The 10,592-nt window shown below is 44.5% G+C and overlaps 1 protein-coding gene across 1 annotated transcript; it reads left to right on the top strand.

Moving 5' to 3' along the window:
- The first annotated feature begins 7,374 nt into the window (after positions 1 to 7,374).
- LOC141315889 (uncharacterized) lies at positions 7,375 to 9,282 on the top strand. The gene is made up of 2 exons (XM_073832731.1): positions 7,375 to 8,040; positions 8,101 to 9,282. The coding sequence occupies exons 1-2, from the start codon at positions 7,375 to 7,377 to the stop codon at positions 9,280 to 9,282; spliced, it is 1,848 nt and encodes a 615-aa protein (XP_073688832.1).
- Positions 9,283 to 10,592: the final 1,310 nt, after the last annotated feature.

The following is a 10,592-nucleotide window of genomic DNA, read 5'->3' as shown; positions in this document are numbered from 1 at the left end:
AAATACAAAGGTAGAATTTAAAAAATATGAATAAATACAAATAAACATAATATATAAAATGAATAAAAAAATTATACAAGTAAGGGCACATGGTAGAGAGTGCAAACCACGTAAACAATGTAAACAATGTAGTGCAACAGAGCTTGTAAATGTGTAAAAGTGTCCGAGCAGTCTTGTAACTGTCTATGAGTAGTGTGAGGTAGTTGGCAGACCAATGCTGCACAAAGTGACTGGTGCAGGTCTGTGTCTGTGTCTGTGTGTGTGTGTGTGTGTGTGTGTGTGTGTGTGCGCGCACCTGGTATTCATCACGTTATGGGGACCAAATGTCCCCACAAGGATAGTAATACCAGTAAAATTTGACCTTGTGGGGACATTTCTTAGGTCCCCATGAGGAAACAGGCTTATAAATCATGCACAATGAGTTTTTTTTTTGAGGAAGTAAAAGTGTGCACAATCTCCTGTGAGGGCTAGGTTTAGGTGTAGGGCCATAGAAAATATGGTTTGTACGGTATGAAAACCATTAGGCCTATGGAATGTCCCCATAAAACATGTAAACCCAACGTGTATGTGTGTGTGTGTGTGTGTGTGTGTGTGTGTGTGTGTGTGTGTTAGAGTTCAGAAAGTTTGGGGCAGAAGAGGGGAGTGGGGGCAGAGTAGGGAGAGAGTTGAGCTTCCTGACAGCCTGATGGGTGAAGCTGTCCTTCAGTCTGCTGGTCCTGGCCTGGAGACTCCGCAGTCTCCTCCCTGATGGCAGCAGGCTGAAGAAGCTTTGCATTGGGTGGGTGGGATCGGCTGCTATGCAGAGGGCTTTTTTGGTGAGACGTGTGCTGTAGATGTCTTAGAGGGAGGGGTGAGGGACACTAATGATCCTCTCAGCTGCTCTGACTATGCGTTGGAGAGTTTTTTGGCAGGACGCATTGCAGGCTCCAAACCACACTGTGATGCAGCTAGACAGGATGCTCTCGGTGGTTCCTCGGTAGAATTTGTACATGATGGGGGCTGGTGCTCTTGCTCTTCTTAGTTTGCGGAGGAAGTAGAGACGCTGCTGTGCTTTCTTGGCCAGTGTAGTGGTGTTGTTTGTCCAGGAGAGATCCTCAGTGATGTGCACACCCAGGAACTTGGTGCTGCTCACTCTCTCCACAGACGCACCGTTGATGGTCAGAGGAGCATGCTGAGTGTGCACTCTCCTGAAGTCAACAACAATCTCCTTTGTCTTCTCCACATTCAGAGAGAGATTGTTGTCTCCGCACCACGTGGCCAGGCGGCTCAGCTCGCTTCTGTAGTTTGTCTCATCCCTGTTGCTAATGAGACCCACCACAGTCGTGTCATCTGCAAACTTAATGAAGAGGTTGGAGCTGTATGACGGTGTGCAGTTGTGGGTCAGCAGAGTGAAGAGGAGGGGGCTCAGCACACATCCCTGAGGGGCCCCCGTGTTTAGAATGATAGTGCTGGATGTGTTACTGCTGACCCGTACTGCTTGTGGTCTTGCTGTGAGGAAATCCATCAGCCAGTTACACAGTGAGGTGTTGAGCCCCAGCTGGATCAGTTTTTGTGTGAGCTGTTGTGGGATTATAGTGTTAAATGCTGAACTGAAGTCTATGAACAGCATTCGGACATATGAGTCTTTTTTTTCAGATGTGTGAGTGCTGAGTGGAGTGCAGTGGAGATGGCATCATCGGTCGAGCGGTTGAGCCAATATGTAAACTGGAAGGGGTCCAGTGAGGGGGGAAGGACAGATTTAATGTGCTGCATGACTAGCCGTTCAAAGCACTTCATGAGGATGGGGGTAAGTGCAACTGGACGGTAGTCATTAAAGCAGGAAGGAGATTACTTTTTTGGCACCGGAATGATCGTGGTTGCTTTGAAACAGGTGGGGACGACAGCCTGGGAGAGTGAGATGTTAAAGATGTCTGTGAAGACATCAGTGAGTTCCACTGCACAGTCTCTCAGTACACGACCAGGAATGATGTCAGGACCCGGAGCTTTGCGAGCGTTGATCCTGCTGAGGGATCTCCTCACACTGTCCGGGGACAAAGTCATCACCTGGTCACCAGGAGGGGGTGGGGTCTTTTGTGCAGTGGTGCTGTTTTGCACTTCAAATTGAGCGAAGAAGGTGTTCAGCTCGTTCAGCAGGGAGATGGTGCTGTCATAGGTCTGTGGAGGGGGCTTATAATCTGTGATGGTCTGTATGCCCCGCCACAGGCTCCGTGTGTCTCTGCTGTCATTGAAACAACGAGATATTCCTCCGGAGTACTGTCTCTTAGCCTCTCTGATGTCACAGGCAAGGTTGGCCCTAGCTGTCTTCAGGCTCGCCTCGCCTCCAGCTGTGAAGGCAGCGTTCCGAGCTGTTCCATGTGATCATCTGTTTGCTATACGTCACATTTCAAGTGCACACGCTCCAGAGTTAATCAGAAACTCTGGATCCAACTCTGATTTGACAGAAAATGTTAATATCGAGTTTTGTGAGCCTGCTGAACCTGATCTAAAGCAGGTGATATTTGTTTGGTTTTGTTAACTCTGAACCTACTCGAGTTTGTTCAGCTACCTTGATTCAACAGGCCACTGGGTTTCAAATTATAACGACTTACTATGTTTTTTAATGATGGCCTATGATTTGATTAGAGTACTATACTTGTATACAGTTCTGCAGTTAAGCTTGGATAATTCTTTTACATTACGAACTGTTCATTGAGCAGCATAGAATGATATCTGATTATGTGACATTGAAGACTAGTTATGGCTGTTAAAAATACAGCAATATTAGTTATTACTCTTTTTTTATCCAATAAATTCAGCTTTGATGAGGAAAAGAGGATTCTTCTTTCAAAACATTTAAAAAATCTGGTTTGTTTCTAACTTTTTAAAATTAAATTGGTGGGCCTTTTGTTTCTTTATTATTTAGACAGGACAGTGGAGAGGTGACAGGAATGTATTGGGTAGAGAAAGGGGTGCAGGATTAGCTTAAGACCTTGAGATGGGAATCAAACTTGGGTTGCTGTAAGCGCAGTTGCCGGTGCACTAACTACAAGGCTATCTGTACTGACTTATTTCAAACTTTAATCTGGCAGTTTGTAATATTATTCACAGACTAATATACATTTCATGACATGCTGGATGCATTTTGTTTACAAAAAATATTTTCTGTTATCCACAAAATGAAAGGTTGATCATACTGTTTATGTGCACAAAATAGAAAAATGAACTGAAATGAACTATGTAGGAATCTTGGGCGAACAACGTACAAAACAGAAATGGCCATATTCCAAAGAAACAAAAGGACCCTCTTTCTCAGTCACAAAATTGACACATGACCATCACATGATAATCACCAGACGCTAATTGTATGGACCGCTTTTGTCGAGATCTGCGTCTTACGCATCCAGAGAGAAGAAAACGCTCTCTGTCTCAGAGCACCTAAGAAACAAACCTCCAGTCTTCTGAAATAAAGCTGGCATGGCACATGATGCGTCCAGCGTGACTCACATGGTTTTTCGGACTTCCTGTCCCCCTCTCCTCTGACATTCCAAAACACCCTGTCTCTCAATAGAGATACGTACACTGCAAAGACAAACTTTAAGAGACAATCAACTTATTAGTATTGCTATTAGAGCAACAGTATGTTCTCTTTTATATGCCTGCTGTGTTTTATGTGATGATTGGAGTTTAATCTATGCATTATATGCCTTTGGGAAAGGAAGTTGTCAAATGTATTAGCATGCAAGCGATATACTATTGTTTGATATGGGATGAATGATCTTGGCAATTGCAGTTTGTCTGAATGAACGAGAAAATTATATTTTGTTTTGACTTTATGCATTGAAATAGTTTATTGAAGTTAATAACAAAAGTTGCAGAGAAATCGATATCCTAATAAGTTACGTACCAGAAGGAATTACAGGACGAAAAGGGGGTGGCGAGACCCGCCCCTCTAGCAACGCCATTGGATCCCAGCATCTTGGGACGTGCCCTAGCGGCCCGTTTAAAACTTCATGTTCCTAACAGAACTAAGCGAACTCAGCAAGAACTCAGCGAACTAAGAGCTCCCAGCTCTTGCCTCACGCCTTTCGCCTCTTGTGGTTTGAGTGCTTTTCCATCTGCGCTCGACCGCTCGACCACTCGACCAAGCACGCGACGGTGCCATCAAAACTCTACAGAACAAACTGAAACTTCGTGACTGCCAGACTCTTCAAAGTCTCGCAACTCTGATACAGAAGAGCTCCGAACGCATCAACCTGCGTAACCAGGCAACCGAAAGATCGGCTCCAGCCAACCCACTCCTCCACGTCGAGGGATTTCCCAAACCTCGTCATCGACCAGCAACCAACCAGAACTTTCGCTCAGACGAGCCCCCGGAACCCCCGTTCCCGGCACAAACGCAAGTAACAAGATCTCTGTTTACTTCGCTGAAACTGGTGCAAAATACTCCCTAAGTAGTTAAAAGCTAAGTCTCTGCTTTTGTGATTTTCTAAGGTTGCGATCTAGGAACTAGTTAAGATACTAGAACATTTGGGGTTCTCTTCAACTCAGTAATTTCTCATCCCCGGAACTGTATGAGTGTGACTGTGTGTGTGTGTGTGTGTGTGTGTGTGTGTGTGTGTGTGTGTGTGTGTGTGTGTGTGTTTATTTGTGTTTAGTAGATTAGCGTTGTGTCTTAGAGTAGTTCAATAAATCATTGTTTCATTAAAAGAAGTGTCTTGACTTTATGTTCACAAAAGTTCTATCTGTGTTTAGATCAAGCTACCTCAGCTTTAAAATTTCCTAACGTAATATTTTGGTTTATTTGTGATCTTGGCCAGGAACATAATATAAACCTTTTTGAGTTAATACAGTATGCTGAATTGACCACTTTGCTGGACGAATGGTTAAGAAGTGTAATCTATTAACTCTGAATCAATTTAATCAAGTTCCGAATCTTTCGATTCGATTCCTTATTTGAATCATTATAAATTTGAGCTAATTAATCCTTACAGATGGTGGAGAATATAACGCGGGCACATCTAACTATTTGAACATAAAACAAGTCATTCTTTATGTGTATTTGTTCTATTTTATCCGGAAGAAATAGACAAAAGACAGAGAAACATTTTATTGTGTACTGTATGCTTTATTGTGGCTGCCAGTCTGGAATGAATGAAAGCATAACTTTGAGTTGTTGTGTAAAGAATTTAAACTGCAGTAAAGTCTTAGAAATTGAGACAAAGAAAAGAAGAAAAACGAGCGTGTTCCTTGTTTTTCCTCTCTGTCAAAAGGCCTTGCAGCTAGTGTTTTACACTGCGTGTTCCAGAGTGAAAACTTAAGCTGACTCCCGGTTTAAGATCTTTAGGCTCGCGACCTAATGCTCTTTTACCAAGTATTCACTTAAAACTAACGTTAGTGAAGTTAAGACGGGATAGTTAAACTAGCTAAAGCTAACGCTAACAAGTGGTAGAGCTAAACTAGCTAAAGCTAAGCCTATGTAAAACCACTGGCTTTGAAGAATAGCAGTGAGCACACAGCGTTAGGGTGATCCGTTGTGTTTGAACTCAGTGTGTGTAACGTTGTTTGGGTGACTCAATCACAAGCTTTGAACTTTAACGATCATTCTGCAAACTTCTTTACTTCATATCTCTGTACACTATTCCTCGTATTTCTTCCCTCCTCCCATGTGACAGGAATATTGACAATTTTAAAGTTAAATCTCTTTTTGATGCGATTGTAACAAACCATTAAAGCCCTATCATAAATCTCAAATTAAAACATTTTATTGTTTCGATTTAAGGCTCTCTCCTTTTTGACTGTTTGCATTGCCAGATTAAACTGTTACAAGCTTTATAATCAAATACTATTTTTAAGCTGATTAATTTGAATACTTTGATCAATCTTAATAAATAATCACATCTCCTTGCCACACCGCAATTTCTGTGATTGATTTAACATTGATTATTTGTAGTCAATTTTAAGGAGGCATCATTTTAATTTGGTCACCAACTTTCATTGCCAAGGTGATAATTTATGTTAAACATTTTTTTATTTGGAAATTTTAATCTCTAATTTAAACTTCTGATTCCAATTAAAATTTTTTTGATTTTAATTGAACATTTTAATTTTAAGTTTAATCATAATCACATTTCCCCTTTTCAGACGGCAATGATACACGTTGAATAGAGAAATTATAATTTCCTTGACCAATTTTTTAATGAAAACTTCTAAATTATAACCAGGAACAATCATTATTGATTTGAAAACGACTCCTTTTTACAATCAATAGTTGTTCCTTTTCCCATACCTCAATGGTTTGTGTTGATTCATTTGATTACAACTGCTGACTAAAACTTTAACAAAGCGTTACAGTTTTAGTTCTCCCACAATCATTACTGAATTGAAACATCAATTTTAATTTGCAAACCAAGGCTTTAATTGTAATTGTAATAATCAAATCTTGTCATATTCCCCGACTTGGGAGCGAAACCTCATTTCCAATTGGTTGTCTCTCTCCTCACTCTCTCTCTTTCACCTAGCTGTCCTCCTCTTGATTCGACTACTGCTGCTATTTCCTCGATTGTGCCTGTGAGAATCATAAAAGCAGAGAATTTTGGTTGTTTTAAAAGACATTTAATCAATGTTCATACAACTTGAAAACGCCAATTAAACTTGTGTCTAACTCTCACTTTCCCCTCTCATCGTGGAACCCTACAGCCAAGGTCCCAACGAGTCCAGCGAGGACTGATAGGCGCCAGTCGTGAACCCGTTTCCAGAAACGCTCTGATTGGTGTACAGTGTCAATCCTACCAGCTGCAAAGCCAATACTGTCATTGTTATTGTATATTCCCTCATCCCGGAGGAGATTATAATAACAATCATAGTCCTGGCGTGTTGAAATTCCCATTTCTGAGCACCGTATCTAGAAGCATACATCAAGTTGAAAAAAAAAAAATAATAATAAAACCTTGACTGTACTCATTCTGGGGCCAGAAAGGTGTATTTCACTTTCCCTCTCTCTCCCAATCTCTCTCTTTCTACCTTCTTCCCAAAGTGTTCCTTTTGTTGTTGTCTCTTTTCTCTCTTCTCTTTAGAAAAAGGGGGAAGCAGCCGACGACTACACCGTTCTTTGCTGTGGGTGTTTGTTCCTCTTTCCTCTCTCTGTTCTAGCTACAACACCCGTGGGTACCCCCTCGCCTCCTCCACAGCGACGCTAGCTGGAGGCGTGCACACCAGTGAACCACCTGCGGGGAGAACCACGCTCACCTCAACACAACACACCCAAAACCCACTTACACCTGACACCACCACACTCACACCACTGTTTTGGTTTTGTTTGTTTGTTTTGTTTGTTTGTTCTTCTGTCTACAGGTCTGTGTCAGTCAGTGGTCTGGTCTTTCCTCACGGCATCAAAACATGCCTCGCCCAACAGACCCCGTTGGTCACTGGGAGGACTTGGAATTCTGGCTAAGCGCCGTGACGGACAGCCTCTTACCCAAAGCCGCCGAAGCTGTCAAACACCAGACACAAGACCAACTGGACAACAACATCACAAGCATCATGGAAAACGATCCAGGCCAGAGCTACGGACACAAAGAGCTAGCAAAGATCACTGGCTCCCTGAGTCACACCCTCATCGCCTCCCTCAAACTGAGCGACAGACAAGCCGCCTATCTCCAGCAGGAGCTGAAACGCGCACAGCGACGCATCGAGCAGCTAGAGCTGGAGGCTCAAGATCGACGGGAAGGGTCCAACGAGACGGATCCCAGAGCAACTGAGGAGATCGTTAGACTACAAGAAACTCTAGCAAACAACACACAAGAAATGGAGCAAGCAAAGTCCGCCCGCGCCGACCTCAGCGACAAGCTACAGTACGCCGAGCAGCTACTGGAAAAGGCAAGGCTGGACTTCAGAGACAAGAACAGCAGAATTAAAGCCCTCGAAACACATCTGAACGAGGCAAGAACTGAGATAAGTTACTGCACTCAACAACTTGACGACATGAAAGAGGAATTGGACAGTGTCAAAAATGAACTTAGACATGCTTATGAACTGCGCCCTGAGCCAACCAGGACGCAACGGGCCCCGCCCTCACCCCTGCCAAGCAGGCCCGGGTCCCATGTTCCTGAAACGTCACGTGAGAAAAAGGGGGAGGGAGCGACTCAGAAACCCTCGCCAGCTCCTTCTGAAGAAACCTACCTCACACCCAAGCTACGAGAACTCCCCAAGGCCAGCCATAACCCATCACATGGCATGGACCTCAAAGACCTTGACAAGCTGACCCGAAACATCAGCAAATTCACCCCGAGTGTGCCAGATGGTCAAGACGTCCACTCTTACTTGAATGATGTTGATTTTCACTTAGAAATGAGACCCAACGTTACTGACAAAGACAGACTTTATGTGCTGCGAACGACATCCAGCCCTGAAGTGCGGAGCTTCCTGGACCGACAGCCTTCTCACACAAAGAATGACTACCAATCGCTCCGCCAAGCCCTCATCAAGGAATTTGCAGTCCCGGAATCAGAGCAAGGACTGGTGGCCGCCCTGGAGACAAAACAGGGTCGTCATGAATCCTCCCAGGCATACTATAGTCGGCTTAGAGAAGCATACTTCGGAGCTCGCAATGAACCTGACATGGAGCAGGACATGAACTTTAAGACTCTCTTTCTGAGAAATCTCCATCCTGCGGTAAGCCACCACCTTGGCATCCTTGCATGCCCACAAACAATGACGTCTCAACAGCTGCGAGACCTGGCGCACAAAGCCTACGGCAAGCAAAAGGTGGCGTCAGAAAAAGGCACCAAGTCTACTGCAGTTCTTGATTTCAACACACAATGTCAAGAAATGACCCTAGAGGGCGCCCAACACCAAGAAAGCTTCAAGCCACCTCCTAGAGAATGGAGACCATCCTCGTTCAACAGAGAACGTGACTTTCACTTTGGCGCCCGACCTACACAAAGAAACGACCGCTGGGATGGACCACGCGGACGACAACACTCACCTGAACGCTACTGGGAAAAATCCTGGTACCATCCAAGACCTCGTGAGAATCGATGGGAGAGATCATGGAGTCAGCCAACCTCATCAGGAAGTTCAGGAAATGGCTCGTGGGAATCTAATGCAACCAGTCCGACAAATCGACGAAAGAACTTACAAAGATTCCACACTGGTCAAGCTCAAGCTGAATCTACACATGAAGAAAAGACATTGCCGTGTTTTGATTCACAAGAACTGATGAGAATGATGATGCAAGAGTTCTTCAAATGCAAAGAGGAGGATCGAAAGTGGGAAAAGAAAGAAAACCCACTGCGGCCTGACTAGCGGCCAGACAAGAAGGCAACGACCACCTGGTCCAACAAACCACACAGAACAGCACCCCTTCTCCTTACCCCAAAAACACTGTAACTGTCATAACTTCAGATGGACAAGAAAGCTTCTTTAAACATCCAGAGCAAGAGACAGAAACTGACTCAACACATGACACGTCAGATCACAGAAGATTCCAACAAACACCTTCTGATATAACAACTCAATCACCTGAAAGTGCTGTCCTAGTCGTCTGCCACTCCTCCGAAGAACACCGAACCAGTCCTGAACTCGTACCTATCTCATCTCAAACGCCAGTCCCTCAACTCCTAGGCGATCTCACCGAGAAAGGTACAACGAGAAAGTTTTACCTTCCCATCACCATCGAGGGTCATGTCAAAGTGGAAGCCCTTCTAGACACAGGAGCCGACATCACTCTAATGTCAACTGAACTCCTTGAGAAAATTCAAAGAACTATAACTGATGGAACTTTCAAACTCCAAAGGTGCGAACTGAACCTGCAAGCATACTCAAACATGGGCCTACAGCTGAAACATGTGGCCCCAATTCACCTAACAGTGGAACCGATCAATCTCATCCACCCAGTCTACATCTCACCTCTAAACAACTATCCGCTCCTCATAGGAAAGGATCTGCTAAATCGCTTCAAACCCTTGATAGACTTTAAGCACCTGAAGTTGTGGACGCAAGTCCGTGAGCCATTGCCCTTCCAGTCAGTAGTCCCCAATGAGTCGCAGTGTCAAGCCACAGACGTTGCCTTCAATTTGCTTAGTGACGATGCAGTGTCAAAGTCAAGGCCAAGCTCAAGTTCAACGCCAAGCAGCAAAGAACAAGGCCCTTCCCTCTGCGCACTGCAAGCGTGGGACTCAGGTCCCCCTCAACTCAGAACTGCCATAAATGTCCAAGACACTTTAGTATCTGTCGCAGTGCTAGCCCCTGGGCAGGAAAACTCAGCCGGCAACCTGAATCTCTTCAAAGCAACGAAGCACCGACACCAAAGCCTACCAAAGGACACCAGACTCAAGAAAGCAGATCACCAAGGACTTAAAGAAATTCTACATGAGTACAGGGACTCTTTTGCAAAGGACGTCCCGGACTGTGGCCCAATGAAACTGATGCCCACAGCGTAAGTCCATGACTGCCCAGACAATCACCAGGGCAATCTGAAAACGGGCGTGGTCCGGCTCAACAGCGACCCTTGCCCATCACAACCATTCAATACATTTCATGCCCTCCCACCCATCCCAATGGCTACAGCTCTTACCCGCCACCAACATACCATTGGTATGCAACACCCCTCCTCC

Source organism: Garra rufa, unplaced genomic scaffold, assembly GCF_049309525.1.
Source record: "Garra rufa unplaced genomic scaffold, GarRuf1.0 hap1_unplaced_044, whole genome shotgun sequence".
In the NCBI taxonomy this organism is placed as follows: domain Eukaryota; kingdom Metazoa; phylum Chordata; class Actinopteri; order Cypriniformes; family Cyprinidae; genus Garra; species Garra rufa.
This window is presented reverse-complemented; position numbering and strand designations above follow the sequence as displayed.